Genomic DNA, 20,059 nt, shown 5'->3' with positions numbered 1-20,059 from the left:
CCAAGTCCTGCTGCTATTTATACGCCGCATTAAAGAAAGAAAACTTGGCAAGTAGAGGAACAAGTGAAACGAAAAACGAAACTAGGAATAAATATGCAATTATACCTAATGTCAAAACTGTTCTCTGGGCCTAATTCATGTATTATGGGACAACACCAAAGCAGGCAGGATTATAACACCAATATGGGCCAACTTGGTGGTACAGCAATCAAACCATATCTATGAGGAGTCTGTATATTCTCCATGTGTCTGTATGCAGAGACGCGACTCTGGGAGGCAATGGAGTCATCTGCCGTTGGGCTCCTGCTCCCAAGGGGGCACCTCTTCTCCTCTGCAAGTTCAAATCTGCTAATTGAAAGCCGTCGATATAACTTCTGTGGCTGAGGTATTACATATGTATATATATGTTCTCTCGCTCTCTCTGTCTCTCTCTGTCTCTCTCTCTATAGATATATATATATCTATAGAGAGAGAGAGAACACACCCTTGTGTAGTGCCACATAAATTAGGATAACTAATGCCTAGCTTACAAGATCCCCTGTTGGATAGGGGATGGGGGGAAATATGGAGTACAATCGCAAGTTGGCGCCCCTTGTGTCGATCTTCACAATTAGCTTGATCAAGCCTTAAGTTAATTCACTCTAGCAAATAGAAGAAAATCCATATAATTTTAAATGTTTATTAAAAAGTCTCTTATTCCACACAGTGGTAGCAGTTATTCCAGATCTTTACAATTTTCATTGAGATATTTCAGATACTTGAAAATAGTAGCTGAGGATAACCAACGCATTTCGCCCCTTAACGGGACTTCATCAGGGATTTACTAAAAATTAATGACATACAAATATAGACATTAAAAAGTATCATTTTAACATGCTAGTACAGTACTGATTGGCTATATATCTCATGATTTATTAACATGAAAGCAGAAGAAGAAGGACTTCATAAACGGAGATGAAAACAGGTGAACAGAAGTAGAAAGGAAAAAAAATGAAGAATTTACAGTAACATACAGTATTATAACGGATTACATCCCGGATCATAAGAATTATTATGGACAGCTTTCGCAAGAAGAAACAATTCATAACAAGGTGGTTAAATGTGTCCTTGTACAATTGAAGTACCTAATAAAGGATAGTACATAAAGCGTTTTTAGAAACTAGTGATACACTTTTTGATTTCACTATACGGGAAATAATTTTTTTTTCTTATTCTGAGTTTGAAAGGATTGGTTATTATGCCCAACTTTGTATCAATGGGGAAAAAAATAATACCTATTCTTTGTCAGGAACCCCGGTTCTCAAACCGCTCGCGTGCGCCCCTTACCGGCACGCTGGGGTAATATACTCCGTAGATCAGCTTCCAGGTACAGTCTGTAATCCCTGGCGTGATGTCTCCTGCTTCCAAGTCATCCTCTGCGTCACTTAGAGCTCCAGGTGTATTCCCTGATCAGATTGCAGGTCACATGATCCAGGTAAGCTCCAACTGACTTCCTGGTCTGTGTGCTGCTGCTGCGGCTGATTCCCTCACCTGCATCTGATTCCCTCATTACCTGGAGGGATAAAAGCCTGTCTCACAGTCTCCTCCCCGTCTTGAACAGCTCGTCAGTTTCCCCTGAGAGTTCTCCAGCGTCAGCTGCTGTCAAGACTCCCCACTTGCTCCAGAGGTCCAGTTTCCTGAGTCCGCTGTTACCTGTGTCATTCTCAGCATCCCTGGTCATTCCACTCCTGCCAGAAGCTTCCACGAGTTCCATCTGCCGTGTGATCCCGCCTTCTCTGTGCAGCCCAGGTTGTCTCCTCAGCGTCCAGATACCAGTGGGTTCCCATGCCCGTCTCCTCTCGGCTCCCAGGCCGCTCCAGCGATCCCCAGTGATCTCCAGCGTTCCCCAGTGATCTCCAGCAATCCCCAGTGATCACCATCGAGTTCCCTCCGGCTCCCAGGCCGCATCTCACGGTACTCAGTACCCATCACTGTGTACACCCTGCTATACATATTCCTCTGTGCCCTCCGTGTTGCTACCAAGCATTCGGTGCCATCGATCACCATCGATGGTTTAAGTACCCCTCAAACATCTTTGCTCTAGAGACTCCAGAGTATCAAACCCTGCTAAAGCCACAGAGGAACCTGGGCAGAGGGCCGCGACCTGGTCGGCAGTTGCAGCGAAGTCCATATCCCCTTGCGGGGGTCCCTGGTGAATACCGCTGTCGGCTTAGACCCCGCGCCTCTGCTTTAGGTCTCAGCCAATCCTCTGTGTCCCCGGCAGGTTATCCTCATCTATCCTCCGTGCATGAGCTCCAGCTACCTCAAGCCTCCCCGCTTCCGGTTCCCTGGCCCTCCACTGGCACACCCAGGTCAGTGCCGGGAACACAGCTAGTCCAGGCCGTGACATTCTTGTTATCTCTGTTGATAAATCAACTGAATTGACTGGGGATGGTCTTCCCCTCAACCTATTTGATGTGGAATGAACGGTGTTAATTAATGAGAAAAGAATATAGATCAACTTAAATAATACTTTTATTGCTGTAGAATTTTAATTTTTATTACTTACAGTGTCACTAAAAAAAATTCAATCGGACGGTAAGTCATTAGATGAGACCTCTTTAGGTGACCATACCTACATATAAATGAATTATTGGTAAGATTCCACAACCTAGGGCTGCTACTGTTTACCCTAGGGAGTCCCACCCCTTATGGATAGGAGTACATACCTTTCTCAGGCTAAAATGGCGATGAAGGCTTCAAAAGATCTGGGAAGACCCAATGTATGATTTTGATGGACCCAGGCTAATTTCTTGGTGGATTTTGCTGTTTTTAAACAAACAAATATATAAGGATGTTTACTAGGTTTATACTTTGCCAGTAAAATTTGAACGTCTCATGGAATTAGGACAGACGAAAAAAAATTATCTCTGTTGTCCCATCGTGGGTGGAACTAGTTTCTTCTCTTCCAGGAGGGACTCTCTTGATAATCTGGACGCTCTGCCTTGGTCACGTATTATATTATTTTCATCGTAGCCTTTATCCAGGAATTGTTCTTTCAGAAGATTAGAATTGGGCCCAATGTGTTTCCTTTGAGCTGCAGTTCTTCCTGATTCTCAGGAACTGGGAATAGGGTACATTCTCTTTCCAGAGAGGTAGGTGGCATATTTCTGAGGGTATATAGCTGTTAACATCCGTTTCCTTAAAGTAAGTCGCCGTGATGATTTCAATACCATTCCCAGTTTCGAAGAGCACATCAAGATAATCATTCTTGTTCGGATAACATTGAACGTAAATTTGAGATTATAAGGATTCACTTAGATCTCCGCGATGAACTTATCTATGCTTGATGTATCCCCTTTCCAATTAACAATGAGATCATCGATATACCATTTGTAGAAACAGATGTTGGTGTATTTGTAATTTGGCCCTTCATACAGATGGTTCTCTTCCCAATCGTTCATGAAGATGTTATCTTACGATTAGGCAACCAACATGTATCTTGCCCCAGGGCAACTGGGACAAACTTACGACACTGTCTGTATGGGTTTTCCACAGGTCTACAAGTGTCCTCCCGCAATCCAAAAATATACTGATACTATAGTTTAATTGGCTTATGACAACAACAAAAAATACTAGTCACTGTGATGTCAAGATGTAATGTTGCTCAAACCAACCAATCAGATTCTGCCTATCATTTCTCTATTGCATCCTAGAAAATTAAAGACCAGGGGTGAAATGTAATAGGATGAGAGATTCAGAAAGTGAGAGATTTGGTAAGAAATCTCCAGTTTTTTTAAAGCGGCAATCATTTAGACTTCAAAATCAAACTGGTTTTTGCAGTGTAAATGATTGCTGCTTTAAAAAAACTGGAGATTTCTTACCAAATCTCTCACTTTCTGAATCTCTCATCCTATTACATTTCACCCCAGATCTGGTATGGTTGCTTTGGGCAACATCACCTCTTTTCATTTTTAGAAGCTTTACTAAATGTACCCCTATATGTCTATGTAATACGGAATATGTATTGTAAGCGACTGATGACTAAATGTTCTGTGTAAAGTGCTGCTTAATATTTGTGCAATATATATATAAATAATAAATAAAAATAAGGAATTAGCGGTACTCTTTACCTAGCACGGCGCCCATCGCGGGCATCGCGGCCATCAAATGCACTAAAAAACGGGTGCGACGCGATGGCAGCGATGCCCGCAATTTCCCATAGGGAACAATGTTAAAAGTGTGATTGGACGCGATTTTACTGTTCAATGCCTCAATGCCCGCGATTTTTCCATAGGAAATAATGTTAAATGGGCCACAGAGCCCAAATAGTCCCCCTGAAGTCTGAAATGGCCCCCACAATTATTAACGCCACCCCACGATCAACGTGAACCCGAAGCGTGGCGAGCGGCAGCGGTACGCGTCCTCCGACCTTTTCATACCCCCACTATCCACGTCGGTGTGGAGTTGAGAATAGAATAGTGTGGCGAGCGCAGCGAGCCACCGAGCCCGAAGCGTGGCGAGCCCCGCGAGGGGACGCGGATACCTTCACAGGTAAACGCGTCCCTTCGCGGGCTTCACAGGTATCCGCGTGCGCTCGCCACGCTTCGGGCTCGGTGGCTCGCTGCGCTCGCCACACTATTCTATTCTCAACTCCACGCCGACGTGGATAGTGGGGGTATGAAAAGGTCGGAGGACGCGTACCGCCGCCCCTCGCGGGCTCGCTGCGCTCACCACGCTTCGGGTTCACGTTGATCGTGGGGTGGCGTTAACAATTGTGGGGGCCATTTCAGACTTCAGGGGGACTATTAGGGCTCTGTGGCCCATTTAACATTGTTTCCTATGGAAAAATCGCGGGCATTGAGGCATTGAACAGTAAAATCGCGTCCAATCACACTTTTAACATTGATCCCTATGGGAAATCGCGGGCATCGCGTCGCACTCGATTTTTTAGTGCATGCGATGGCCGCGATGCCTGCGTTTTTTTACCCCCGATGACCGCGATGGACATCGTGGGCGCCGTGCTAGGTAAAGAGTACCGAATTAGCCTTAGGAAGTCAGGACTTAGTTTTCAGTTGAAAGGTCTTCTGCTAATTGTGGGTGGGCATTGACATCATGTGATGTCATCTGCCCGCCACAAGCAGGCAGGGGCACCCCTGCATTTGCTCGGGTCCGCCCAGCATTTCTATGGGGATGCCAGGGGCGGATTAAGCCTTCGGGGGCCTGGGTCACTTTAGACACGGGGCCCTCTCCCACTTGTTATTACTGGCCGCAAACTGAATGGGACAATATTACACTGTCAGAACACAGAGTAAAGTCAGTATAAACTTGGTCAATGGGTAACTGCAGAGGGGGGGGGGAGGATTAATATATATATATATATATATATATATATATATACCACATGAAAGCTTGTGTTTGTCCCTCTGTACATTACTCTGTAGGAGACCTTACAGGCTCAGCACTGCTTCTGATTAAGAACCCTCCCATGACAAGGCTGCTGCTGCTGCTGTCTTCCATGGGTCTGAGAAGCATGTGTTGAGCTCCATCAATCAGAGCTCAGCATAAGCTTCTCAGCCTCGTGCAAAGTCTCCTGGGTCAACTCCCAGTAATGCACTGCACACTTGTGCAGTCAGTGTGCCTTGGCTCCCGATGCTCAGCACCATTAATCATTGTCACATGGGCAGACAGGTGAAGCTGCAACACTACCCCACTCCCATGCACAAAACCTTTAGCTAAAAAAATACATGCTGGTCACAGGGGGCCCTAGATAGAGGGGGGCCCAGGGGTACTGACCCCCTCAGTCTCCCCCCCCTAATCTGGCCCTGGGGGTGCCCAATGTTTTTGTGGGCACACCCATGAATCGCCAGGTGCCCGCTTCTGAACACCCCCTGCCTGTCAATCATGCACCCCGGTGAACTAAATATTTGCCGAAGGTGCTCTTTGCGGGGGGACAATGCACAATCGCAGTCCCTCAACATTGGAGAAGTGGCCAAATTCGATGCTCAATGAGCAGGTCTGAATGGGCCCCAAAGTACAATATATATTTACAGAGAGTATCCCAATACAGGGAGTATCCCAGAGACTAATACACAATGCAGAGATCATTCCGGAGACTGATATTACCAAACAGAGAGCATTCCATATGTTACATATGCGCTGCAATATTCTGATCACCAAGTCTGCGTCTCTACTTAGTTTATGGCTTTCTTTTTAGCTACAAATTTCACCAGGGAAACTGTTCATCCAGGTTGTACTACAGCAGGTGCAGGTAACTAATAAAGGAAAAAAGAAATGTTCAATGAACATAAGGTAATGGTTCCATCAGTAATACCCCTTTCACACCAGCCAAAATTCCCAGTTTGGTCCCTGGAACAGGGTTACTGGCTGGTATGAAAGGTGCAGGGACATGTCCCTCCTTCCCGTGTTGTCTCTGCTGATGCTGATTGGCTATGCAGTGCAACTTCCTGTTGTTGTGGATTTCCAGAGACGCTAAGAGGCATCACACAGCGTGCAGTAAGACACTGGGCAGTATTCAATGAAAAAAAATTCGCAGTGCATGGCGAGAGATTTTTTCTCTCGCCATGCACTCGCCCTGTTCCGGAGGGCTCGCTGCCACTCCTGCTCCCTGTATTCAATGTGGTTAAGACTCGCCGCCACTCGCGGCGAGTCTTAACCCCTGCAGCGGACGAGCGTCCGCGGCAGGGAGCTGGCAGGGAGCCGTGGGACGATGGCAGCCAGAGAGATTAAAGTCTCCCTGGCTGCCCCAGAACATATGGGGAGGGGAGGTGGGCTCCCTGGGACCCAGGCAGCACAAGCTGCCCCCCCTATAGCCAGCGGGGGACCCAGTATTCACTGCACCCGATCGTGCATATGTAATGATCGGATGCAGTGAATATATGAATATCTAATGAGCGGCTCGAGCGCTCCGGCCCCCTGCTGGCTGCTCTGTGTAAAAAAAATAAAAAATATATTTTTTTAAAAATTAAATATATATTCATGTGCTATAAGAACTAGAATAAAAATAACATGCCCCTTTACAGAAAAAAAATCCTGATTTTTTTACACCAAATTAAAAAAAAAAACCTTTTAGTTTAAAAGTTCACATTCCAGCTCTCCATAAAAAGATGGAGAATTGCTACACGGCGAGAGACGGCGAAAATCACTTAAAAAGTCGGCGAATATTTCACATTGAATAGGGTTGCTCGCTTTTGGAGAGCAAAATGCTCCGTCCAAGGTGAAAAAAGCACTAATTCGCCATAAAACAGGGCGAATTTTTCTCATTGAATACTGCCCACTGGGAAGTATGACATATATTACAGTAACTTACGTTTACCAACACCCAATCAGTGTTAAACTCCTGTATATAATATACCTATAATATGTACATGGTCGCCTTCTGTAGAATCACACGCAAAAGAAGAATTGATTGACTTCAGCCAGAAGGGTGTAAAAGACACTGTAGCAGAAAACTTAATAGTTACAAAGATAAACTGGACAGAATTCCAGAAGTGAAACTAAACAATACAGATAAAAGTAACTCTATGTCTGACTCTGTATAACCTCAATACAGTATAACAAGCTCATCTCAAAAAGACATCACTCAGTACTCCCTAAGAAGGCTCCATACAATGCAGTGCAGGATGAACCCCTTCGGTGGTAGGGGGACTTGCTGTAACGGCACAGGCTCACATTTATTATTATAATTTTTATTATAATTTTATTTATAAGGCGCCACAAGTGTTTCGCAGCGCCGTACAAAGGAACAATACAAGGAGACAAAGCTTGGCATAACATTGAATAAATAACAAGAATACAGTACAAATAAAGAGCGCCACCATTCAATACACATTACAGCTTGGATATAAGTAGTGAGGACTCAATCAACATACAACTAGAGGCTAGATGCCAATGATGGAGATGAGTATGCGGACAAAGATGGTCACTGAGTGTTGGAGTATAGGAGAGCTGTGAGTGACATGTGAAGAGAAGAGGGCTTTGACAACATGAGGGAAGAGGGCCCTGCTCAGAGGAGCTTACAATCTTCCGGGCATAACACTTAAAAAAAAGGGTGCGCCAGTGGCGCCGAACACCCGAATGCTCCCAAGCTGTCCCAAACTTCTCCAAGAGGCCGCAAACAACCTAAGCTGGCAGCAGCAGCCCCAGGGGAGTAGGGACTGCTGCAGAAGGCAAAGGCTGCCCCTTCTGTGGTGAGTATTTCTGGGGCAGGACAAACCCTTAACACAGGGGGCAATGGGGATAGTGTATATTAGATTTTTACATACCTCCCAACATAACCCATTCGAAGAGGTACAAATTGCTCTCTACCTGGACTTCCTTCTTAATATATGATTGGTGTCACCTGTGTTAAACTATTTCATTTATAATGAAGTGATGTCAATCATAAATTCCGAGAAAAGTCCAGGTAGAGAGGATTTTGTCCCTCCTGGGAAGGGTCATGTTAGGAGGTATGGATTATGTATATTAGATTAAACTGATAATGTCATATTTCCTGGGTACTGTTTATAGCACCACCTAATTTAAAGACAATTATTTTATAAAGTTTTCTTGTAGCAGAACAATAACAATTTAACCCCTTCAATGGTGTTTTTTTAGGGAGCGCTCCCTAAAAAAAACCACCACTGTGTCCCTGGGTCCGGGCATTGCCGCTGAACTGTGTTTCAGCCACTGCCCGGCCCTGCTCACCGGCAACCCGGTCATAGACTGTCACACAGCCAGGGGTGGGGAGATGGGAGGGGAAGGGGACGGGCCGATGAGCTCAGCAGCGCTGCCCGGCTCTAACCAGTGGCATTCACGAGAATTTTCAAGGGCTTGCCAGTCTGGGCACTAAGGCATAGCGTGGAAAATTCTCAGGAATACCACGGAAGGGGTTAAACAGCCTGAAAATACTTATATACAAATAAAATAAAAGTCTCTGTACTACTTACACACTGGGACAGCAATAGTGATGTAGGGCTTTAGGCAGGGGTGGGCAACAGGCGGCCCGCGGGCCGGATGCGGCCCGCGAGACGCTCAGGGCTGGCCCGCCGCACTGACCTATATCCCAATGACAAGCGGCCCGACTAGCTGAACCGCTTGTCATTTAACTGGCAGGGCTAAAAAGTGCGGTGCCGCTGCCACCGCTGATACCCTACCGCGCCGCACAGCATTACTGGGACTGTGCACTGTGGAGGGGATGCGGTCAAGCGGCAGCCGCCTTTCCGCCATTGGTTGGTGCGGCCGCCGCGTGACCGCGTCCCCTCCCACACTCCCAGTAATTCTGTGCGGGGCGGGCGCAGCGCGCAGTTGGGAACCGGCAGCGGCGTCACTCTCCTGCTTCCCCTGACTGACCTCTCCTGGCTTCCCCTCGCTCAGGCACCACGGCCCTGAAAAATAATAAACAAAAGTAAGGAGCTGCCAGCCGATTATTTTATGTATACTGTATATGTGTATATGTAATATAGCCGTATTACATATGCTTATTTAAGTGATGTCCTTATCAAGTCCCCAGGAGTGCTGCATATACTTGCCTATATATATATATATATATATATATATATATATATATATATATATATATATTTATATATATATATATATATACACACACACACACACACACACACACAGGTATATATGCATGACATGTATACTGTACACTCCTGTGTGCGTGTGTGTGTGTATATATATATATATATATATATATATATAAATAATATGTGTTATATGTAGTTATATTACATATGTATATAGGTGTTATTGTTTTGTCCTGACGACGGGGCGGTGTGGCCCCGAAACGTAGACCAGGGAATAAATCTGGTCCCACCAGTTTTCTCATGCCAAACTGACTCAGAGTGCCACTTCTTCATCTTCATTTATCCTAGTGGGGCTTTCTGGGCTTCCACAGTGGGGGCACCGGAGCAAGCTATTACACAGCTTTAGTGTATTGGTTTGGCTGCCCTTATCTTGCTTGCTCTCTCTCTGGTCGTCTTACCCGCCCTGGAGTCCTGACTAGAGAAGCATGCAGCTGCTGGTGATCCGGTGTGCCTTTGGAGAGTGCAGCGGGACTAAACCTCTAGAACAGGTTATATCTGACACCGTGGTGTATACTCTGCCCAGGGCAGCCCCTTCACTCCCCATAACGTGAATTTGGGCTCAATCCGGGTGACATAACATAAATTTGGGCTCAATCTGGAAGGCATAATGTGAATTTTGGCTTAATCCCAGTTGCATAACGAGCATTTTGACTTATAACATGTGTAGTGTTCATTCTAGCACCCGCTATCTTTGAAAACCCATGCAGTTCCTGTTCACTGCCTGGGGTGTCACTGTCTGCTTTAGTGTTTCTAGCACAGTGTGGTCTGTATATCAGCACTGATATGCAATCAGACCTGTGCTAGAAACACCACAGCAGACAGCGACACCCCATGCAGGGAACAGGAACTACACGGGTTTTCAAAGATAGCGGGTGCTAGAATGAACACTACCGTGTGTCATAATGTGAAGATTGACTCACTCCATGTGAATTTTGGCTCATTTTGTGTGGTATAATGTGTAAGGGGCAAGTATAAAGGGGTCTACTATTGTGATGCATAATGTGTGGTACACTACACTCAAGGACAACCCCCATTTGCGTGACCACACCCCCTTTTGCATGGCTACACCCACTTTGCCTGAGCTCGGCCCTCAAACATTTACTGGAAGTGTTATGCGGCCCCCCAGCTGAAATTATTGCCCACCCCTGGCTTTAGGGCTCCTTACAGAGGGGGGTCCGGGGTACAGTATCCCCTGCGCCCCCCCCTTAATCTGGCTACATATCAGCAAGCTATCTTAAAGATAGCAGTGCCGATAAGGACAGGGGAGCGTTATGTAGCGCACGCCACTACAGTAATACATGGGGGAAAAGCTGTATCAGTGCACATAATATGTGCTGACACCACTCCCCATCCCAGATTCCCCCCCCCCCCCATAAAATATAGGAGTCAATCTATTAGTCACATTATTGATTCCCCCCACCCCCAAACGCATCACTGCCCCTTTAATTTCAGGGCCGTCCGGATGACTCATTATTGTCAAAGAAGCCAAAACCTCTCCCCAGGACCTGGATAAGAATGTGCTGCCCATTGCCCCACCCCATCAGTTGTATAATAAAATAAGAAGAAAATAAGCCCCTAGCAAGCATCACCCCTGGCATGGTGGAAGACAGGAATTTAGTCACCAGGGGCAAGGCAGTAATCTGGCTATACTCTGTGTGACACCCCCCCCCCCCCCGCAATGCACATATGGGTATCACATCCAGCACCCTTGTTGCGGCCCTGGCCTCCTACCTAGCGGGTAATCCACCACTAGGTATCAGAACACACATCTCCCCGTGTCTTATTTTTATGCATTTCCCTTTCACAGTTCAAGTTCAGAATTTGGGGCCCCTGGATTACTATAACTGAACTGCTTCAGAACATTAACGTGTGTACCACGCGGGCTCACTTCCTTCGCCACGCTTTGGACATGGTGTCTCGCTCTGCTCACCACAGGTGCCCAGGGGGTCCCATCTTCTGAACGTGAGGGAGTCCTTTTTAGTCCAAGTTTATGCACTTACAAAGGCTGCAGATGTTTAGCATAAACATCCATTCGTATGCCGCGGGTAACCTCCCACATCTTTCCATGGTCGCCGACCATCGTATGTTGTGGAAGGTACACACATATATAAGTGACTTTCAAGTCACTTCCATATGCGTGCACGCTGGGACGGATATGGGCGGACAGCTAGAAAGCCCATGGAATGCTGGGAGTTCCCATATGGTAATGAGGCAGCCCGGCGCTGTGGTTGCACACACCCTACATCTGCACATGCGCAGAAACACACCTGTGCATGCGGAGACACGCAACATCATTAACCCCCACGGTACCATGCAGGGGGATGTGTACTATAACATATCCCCTTGCATGCAGCCGAAGGGGAGAGAAATCATTCAATGGTCATCGACCACCACGATTTTTCCCCTGTTCACACGTACAAGTCCGTCAAAACTGACTTTTATTTCCATCTGAGTCTGCCGGGGAGGGGTCACGTGACGTCTGCCGCTCGCCCTGAGCAGGCATCGGCCCACCTGGGCGTTCCTCTGTTGCTGCCCCCTACATGCCCCCGGCCCTCCGTCCCCGTAGAGCACGACCTGGCGAGTGTGTAACTCGCCAAAGCCGTTCGCTGTCGGGAAATGCACATGCGCAAACCCCGTCCATCAGGGCTGGGGGCGAATTTGGATTGCAACAAGCAATCCTGAATCAGCCCCCATGTGTGTAACATGCGTATTTGCATGTAGCATGCTTGTATGTGTGTAGCATGTTTATATACCGTGTAGCATGCTTATATGACTCACGAAATGTTATTATGTTCCTGCAGCTCTTATCATGGACAAGCTGCGTGCTACAGGTTATTACAGTACAGTACACGGTGCAATGACAAGATTTTGTTTACAGCGCCCAATAAAGTGGAGCGATTTCCACCAGAATCCCACATGCTGCGATTTGACTGCGTTTTTAGCAGGCAGATTGCGCTTTCCGGGTGGGAGTGGGACAGTACCCGGGCCCCGGCCCCGGCCCCCCGCGGCTGACCCCTAGCGCCTGTTATTCCCGGAGTGAAATACTTTTGTTTATCACCTTCTCTCAGCTCACCACAACACCAGGGCCCCGCCTAGGGGGGTTTCCAACACTATATTCTCACCTAAAAGTCTCAGACAAGTTCAGCAACACAAAGAGCAGTCATGACAGGTAACGCACAGGTCCTGCTGCTGCCGCACTGACCAGCACAGGGAATTCCGGCTATAGCGTGGTCCGAAATAGGAATGAAAACAAATGTAATTGGGAGAAACCCTGCAGCCCCCTCCCCTTCCTGTATAAAAGCCCAGACTCCGGGGGCAGAGCTGTGACTGTCAGCAGTAAGCAGAGTGAGACACAGAGGCTAGATAGACCATGACCATGACCAGAGAGGCGACCGTGCAAGAGCTTCCCCTGAAGGGGGGCCACCTACCTGCAGGTGAGTGAGTAGCAGGGACCTCACCTGTGCTGCTGTGGTCTGAGTGAGGGTAGTGCAGATCTCTGCAAGTCTGACTTGCACATGGCATTGTTGTGTATGACTAGTCAGACTGAGTGCTGATCCTGTAGTGCACCTAGATCACAGCCTGAGTGTGGAGCTGAGCTGAATACTGTATATACATTGTTATCTAACGATTAGTAGGGTCTGTATCTGCAACATGAACGTCTCCTGAGTCTGCATATACAAGTCCATGCATGCATTCCCATGGGTGTACATGATTACTGGCTCGGGGATAAGGAACTCTGCAAAGATGCGGCTGTCCTTTATTCTAAAGCAAAGTTACTGCACTCCAGGAGACGGGTGTAACAGAACTTTGTGGGCCCCATATCAATATAATAAAGGCTCCCCTGTCCTGGTAATTCTAAGGAAATACCTCTGCACAGCATCTGTTTGTTATGTACTATAGTAGTGCCTAGATCACATGCTGCTAGTACAGTTTCTGCTACACAGAACCCCCAGTTGTTGTTAGTGCCCCTGTTTATATTGTCCCCTAGTTCACATTGCGCCCCATTAAAGGGGACTAAGTAAAAACCGGACCCGGATAAGACACCGGAACGCCGGATCAGACATCAAACTCTGCATTCCGGAGCTTATAGTGTCTGGTCCGAGGGGTGTCCCATGCGGGGGGTGTCTTGTCCGGGGGGATGCCTGTGATTGCTCACACCAGGGACATGGGGAAGGGGAGATTACAGCCTCCCCGTGTGGTCTGGACCGTTCCAGTTTTTATTACACCCCCGGACCATGCGGTGAGGCTGTATTCTCCCCCCTCTCCTCTCCCAGGTGACAGGTGCGAGAGCAGCCTCATCAGATGGAGCACCCCCGGACAGGACACCCCCGGACCGGATACTACAAGCTCCGGAATGCAGAGTTTGATGTCCAGTCCGGCATTCCGGTGTCTTATCCGATTCCGGATTTTACCCATACCCCCATTAAAGTGTCCCCTTACCATTGTAACACCACTACACACTCCCTGACAACGTCTACCTGTTCAGGCTGGACAGACAATGGCTCAGACCAAAATGTGCAGCAGGCAAATCAGTGTAACTGGTACTGTATACAACTCTATATCCTCGGTCCAGGTCCCATAGCAGTGGCACCACTTGCACCCCCCTATAGTTCTACCCATGCCAGGAAGGGTTGTGAGCATCTGGGTCTCATCCCAGCTCTAGTTTAAAGTTTATAGAAGCGGAGTTGGTGGCATTCCCTAATTGTTATGCTCCTGAGAGCTGATTTGTCTGTCACCATAATTATGTCAGATGAGTGAATCCCCTTTCACACTGACTAGCGATGGGGAATCTAGACAGACACAATCCTAATCTGTGATGACTGGATAACTGATTACCCCAGGACTAGAGAAGTAAGTAGGATTATGGCAATGAAGCCAATGAATCAGGCCTTCTTGATGAAACTGGTAACAGCAGCTGCATAAGTGTGTCTGAATTATTCTGATATGAGGACACCACAAACAGCTGTATAGAGCTGAGAAAATACCAGGAGCCCTATGTTTTGTTTTTATAGATTGTGTGATGCACGATCTGTTCATGTGTGGTGATGAGGAGTTTGCTCTTCCTTATGACATTAACTCAGAATATAATGATGTTGCAGAGATTTAAATGTCACTTCACTTAAAACTGCTATATTTACATTCTCAAAATACTTGACTTTTAAAGAGTTTGCTTGTCAGATTTTTTTAATTTATTTTTAAAGGACAAGAATACCTATGCTGAACAAGCCTGATTATTGTCTTTAAATATGACAAGCAAAAACTAAATTAGGTACTTGTTTCCTAGAACGGCCACAACGATTTAGATCGTTGTGGTCGTAAGATAAAAAATCGGATCGATCGCATCGCATGCGATTTGGTCGCATACGATGCGACCGATCCGATCGACCGATTTTTCACCCGATTTTTTTTTTCTTTGACCAGATTTGTTTCAATTGCCCCCCCAAATGTTAATAAGTGTGCTAGACCCCACGATAGACGTCAACCCGAAGCGTGGCGAGCGCAGCGAGCCCGCGAGGGGCGGCGGTGCGCGTCCTCCGACCTTTTCATTCCCCTACTATCCACTAGGGCGTGGAGTGAGAATAGAATAGTGTGGCGAGCGCAGCGAGCCACCGAGCCCGAAGCGTGGCGAGCGCAGCGAGCCCCGCGAGGGGACGCGTCTAACTTCACAGGTATACGCGTCCCCTCGCGGGGCTCGCTGCGCTCGCCACGCTTCGGGCTCGGTGGCTCGCTGCGCTCGCCACACTATTCTATTCTCACTCCACGCCCTAGTGGATAGTAGGGGAATGAAAAGGTCGGAGGACGCGCACCGCCGCCCCTCGCGGGCTCGCTGCGCTCGCCACGCTTCGGGTTGACGTCTATCGTGGGGTCATGGCGGGCACATAAAAATGTGAAATGGGTCATATTGGCCCATTTCACCTTTTTTATCATTTTTCCCTATGTGAGATGGACTTAATCAAGTCCATCTCATCTTGTGCCATTATAATGGCACAAGACCGACCGATTTTAATGTTAAAAGATTTTTTAACATTGAAGTCTATGGAAAAATCGGGTCAATCGGTCGGTCGCATCGCGGCCGATTTTAATTGGTCGCGACCGACCGATTGACCCGATTTCTGTCAATCAAAGTAAAAAAATTGTAAAAAATCGGCCACATCGTGAGGATCGTGTCCCTTAATTAAGAGCCACGATCACTCACGATTGTGGCCGTTCTAGGAAACAAGTACCCTAAATTATGTTTGGCATGTTGGTACAGTTCAAAGTTCTTGGGTGCAAGTGTCATGGGTGCCCATCACTTGTAATCCCCCAGCTTTAGAAGTGTAACGTGGCTAAACCCCCACGTAGGCATGTACTATCTAGTACGACACTAATGGATTTGGTAGTGTCTGGGGCACCTAAAGGAAGACTGAGTGCTCCACCTAAGTTTGCTCTGCCTGTAAAATAAGGCTTGAGAACTGACAGTCGGACACCCAAGCCTAGACCGTTCCAGTATTGTGCACTACAAGATACAAAGTAGTGTTTTTTGTTTTTTTTTTATTATGACCAACCCAGCTGTGATGTTAGTACCCGGTGGTTCACTGGAACTGTGCTATATTTCTAGAATAGCCGGGACAGCTGGGCAGTATTGGCAGCCACAAAGCTAAACTTGCCACAGTGCACTTTTTCCAGGTCATCTGGCAGATGCACAGGTGTACTAATTATTTCACTTGTGATTCTGTGTGGCGACCTAGAAACCGTGCACTGTTGGGCGGGTACTTGAGGACCAGGGTTGGGAACCACTGATCTATTTGCATAAGAAAGGCTTACTTTAAACTAAATTTCCACACTTTCCTGGCATAGAAAGAATTGGATGTTCAGGACACTACTGGCACAGACCTTAAATATGTACAGGTCGAGTATCCCGTATCCGAATATCCGTTATCCGAATTATTCCGAAATACGGACATTCCAGAAAGTGAAAAACATTTTTTTTTTTTTTGCTAAAAACTCACTGGGGACATTTGTAACAGCATCACTGGGGACATGATATGTAACTGGCACTATATATGTGCAAGACAATGATTGCTTGGCATTCAAATTCAGTGCTGAGATAGTACACACATTTTGTTTCACGTTTTGAAACATTGTTTTTTGAACAATTCAAATATATTTGTGTGTATTTTATGTGGTAATAAAATATATTTGTGTGTATATTATGTGTTTATACAGCATAAATGCAAGATACTTCAAAATACATCATTGAAATATTAAAATATTCCAAAATACGGAATAATCCGTTATCCAAAATTCTCCTGGTCCCGAGCATTTTGGATAAGGGATACTCAACCTGTAGTACATTCCTCATGCACTGCCTATAGAAGCAATCAGAGGCCTTGCAATGGCTTCACCTTTTACAGAGGTGGTAAGTATGGACCTGGGTCTTAACAGTCTAAATCTGTCCTCTTTTCACCAAAATAAACCTTTTAAAAATTGAGCGCGCAAATCTGCAGGTAGATTGTACTGTACCCTGCCTTTACTCCATGCACCTGTGCTGGTTAATCTAATGGAAGTATAACACATGCTGGCACACCATTAGAGAACCACTTGGTTTAAGTTACTACTCTGAGGAATATTTGTATAAAGAGTTGAGTCCCTGCATTAAACTCCTATCTCCAAGCAGTCATGTGACCATAACTGTCTCAACTGTCCCACTATTACTGGTGTATGCAGAAGGTAATGGGTCGCCGAGGAGGTGCGTAGTAGTGATTTGTATGGGCATCTTCAGGTCAGCTGACTGGTTGTGTTTAGGGAACTGAAGTCCTGTAACACAAGTTATAGATCTCTAGTGCTCATCCACCCAAATCTTTGTAACCCTGGTGGGTCGAGGACCCTAAATTCTAGGGTTTCTTATGAATAGGTAGATTGCCACTAGAACTTCTCCAGCTGTCTTACAAAGTACTTCTATTTTCAGTAAAAGCTGGAGGAATGAGGGTATCAAAAAAACAACCGAATGAAGAAAATAGCCCACCAGAAAAACATGCGAAGAAACCCACGCAAGAAAAACAAAGGTAATATTCCCAGAGGTGTCACTACCATTGGTGCAGTGCACTGGGGCCTACTGCGTCCTGTCGCCTATTGTTTGTTCCTGTCACTCTGCTGCTCCCTGACACCCACTGCCATGTTGCATATTGGGTTGGGGTGGAGGGGGTCAAAATTATATCTGTGCACCTGGGCCCACCATCCACAAATGCCTCCCCAATCTGCTTCTACTGGCAGCAGTGTCTTAACTCTGTACTACTGGCTAAGAATTCAGTGGTGGGATTCCCCTGGTCACACGTGCCCATACCAAGGTACAGCAAGAGCAAAAGACAAGGACCGTGCATTGCCAACCCATGCACACCTAATGCCAGACATGATGACCAGCTGACTCTGATTAAAGAGGAGTTGCCCCTCTAACAGATTGCTGTAGGTCTGCTCTACCTGGGTGCAAGGTCCCTGCTAGCTCAAGTTGCCAATGTTGGGCAGAACATTTTAATTGATACCTCCCAGAATACTTTGTAAACCATTCATGTTACTCGACCACAGGTCCATGTGTCTGACATGCCATTTAGCCACCTCTGTGTGTTGCTTTTGGTGTCACTATAGCTTAGCAGGTGGGGTTGGAAGATGAACCCAATTTAGGGTCCCATACTGAGATATTGCAATAACTTGAGTATTCTACTGTAGTCGGCATGGCCAGCCTATACTAGTTAGCCTGGAAAGCATTTTGCTGGGTCCTTATTGCTGGCAATGGGGCCCATATTACAAACTCATTTTGTATTTGGCCGTTAAGTCACATATAGCATTGCGCTAGGGTTACTTCTGGCTCACTCTTACAGTGCATCTGGAAAGTTTTCACAGCACTTCACTTTCTCCACATTTTGTTATGTAACAGCCTTATTTCAAAATGGAGAAAATTCATTTTTTTCCCCTCCTCCATTCTACACACAATACACCATAATGACAATTTTTTGGGGAGAAATTCATTAAATATAACAAACAAGAAATCGCAGGCCCTTAACCTTTAGGCAGTAATCCTGTATTTGCTAAAGATACAATGAGAAGTAATGTAACCGTTCTCCCTCCTTTCTACAGTTCTGCTGTGAACTTGACAAAGATGCAAGCCATGAATCTCATTGCTGGGGCACTAGAAAAGGTTTGTATCGGTTATTGACTCAATTTCCTTCCCTTTCCTAGGATCTTTCAGAGGCTTTTCCCAATAAATGGGTGGATTTAATTCTAAACCTGTCTACATTACCTGTTTAATACAGGTTTTTGCTATTGTATGTAGGGCTGGCAACAAGTCTTAAGACCTAGTACACTTGTTAAGGGATATATCGGGGTTTCAAACCACTTCCTAACCCCCAGTAGGTCAAATCAGATCTGGCATCAGCTAATCACCTGCCCTCATTGCCCTTTGTTAATATTGTGGGTGCTACAGAGAGCACCTGTTTATTACCACAGATGAGTGTTTATAACATTTGTTATATTGGTCAGTTTGTCCTGTGTCTACTGTACGTAGTATAATTGTCCGTTTATTTTGACACTCAGATTTTATAAATACAGTTTTCTAGTGAAACCTAGATGCGTGGTGTGGTCTGAGTTGCCTCATCTGTTCTGTGCCACAAGTCCTTAATATGACAAGATGGTTAGCTGTTCTCTTTTATTGTTCCTGCAGCTCAGCCATGACTTTCCTGCAGAAGCGGCACAGCTGGCCCACCAGAAGCCTCGGCCAACACTGGAAAAGGTTGTGGTTCCAAAAAAACTGCACATCATCCAGCAGCCACGCAGGTGTTAGAACAGCTGTTATCTCTTGTCTGTACATATAATACAGTGGGAGTGTCCCAATAAGGGACCAATCTTTGTATAAAAAAATGTTTTTGTACCTGTAAAGAATAAAGCAAATTAAATTGTATGTTCTTATTATTGGTGACCTCAAATCAACCTAATTAAGCAAAGATGTTTGGGTTTATGTGATAGCAGTTCATTCACAGCCCATTTAAGGACCTCAGGACGGTGGGACTCATTCCGTGCAGTTCCTTCACTGCTGTTAGCATGAACAAGTCCAGCATGATCATGGCCGGTCTATATGTCTTTGTGGAGGATTTAAGTCGCATACACTATGGGCCTGCTTCTGGTTCACTTGCAAAAGCAAAGTCACTCTAATGGACAAAACAGCGTGTGCTGCAAGTGGGGAAGATGTAACACGTGCAGAGTTAGATTTGGGTGTTTGTTTCTGTGCAGAGTAAATACAGGCTGCTTTATTTTTACACTGTAATATCTGTTTGAAGTACAAACCATACCCAAATTGAACTCTCTGCACATTTTACATCTGCGCCCCCCCCCCTGCAGTGCACATGGTTTTGTCCATTAGAGCTTTTGCAAGTGAATCAGGCTCTAAATCCCATAACTTCACTGATTAGCTTTGAGTAAGTAGTTAGCTTTAAAGCATATGACGTTATCCAATC

At 46.1% G+C, this 20,059-nt stretch overlaps 1 protein-coding gene across 1 annotated transcript; it reads left to right on the top strand.

Annotated features, from left to right (window-relative positions):
* The first annotated feature begins 12,850 nt into the window (after positions 1 to 12,850).
* On the top strand, positions 12,851 to 19,506 carry DAPL1 (death associated protein like 1). Its single transcript, XM_083154005.1, has 4 exons — positions 12,851 to 13,009; positions 17,524 to 17,620; positions 18,687 to 18,747; positions 19,270 to 19,506. Exons 1-4 carry the CDS (start codon positions 12,946 to 12,948, stop codon positions 19,387 to 19,389), a joined length of 342 nt encoding a protein of 113 aa, XP_083010131.1. The 5' UTR covers positions 12,851 to 12,945; the 3' UTR covers positions 19,390 to 19,506.
* Positions 19,507 to 20,059: the final 553 nt, after the last annotated feature.

This window comes from Crinia signifera, chromosome 7, assembly GCF_055691185.1.
Source record: "Crinia signifera chromosome 7, ASM5569118v1, whole genome shotgun sequence".
Taxonomy (NCBI): domain Eukaryota; kingdom Metazoa; phylum Chordata; class Amphibia; order Anura; family Myobatrachidae; genus Crinia; species Crinia signifera.
This window is presented reverse-complemented; position numbering and strand designations above follow the sequence as displayed.

Coding starts and splice junctions, on each gene's coding strand:
- DAPL1 (XM_083154005.1), top strand. CDS start 12,946: ATGACCATGACCAGAGAGGCGACCGTGCAAGAGCTTCCCCTGAAGGGG. Junction 13,010..17,523: donor GGGGGGCCACCTACCTGCAG/GTGAGTGAGTAG, acceptor TTCTATTTTCAG/TAAAAGCTGGAGGAATGAGG. Junction 18,748..19,269: donor TTGCTGGGGCACTAGAAAAG/GTTTGTATCGGT, acceptor TTGTTCCTGCAG/CTCAGCCATGACTTTCCTGC.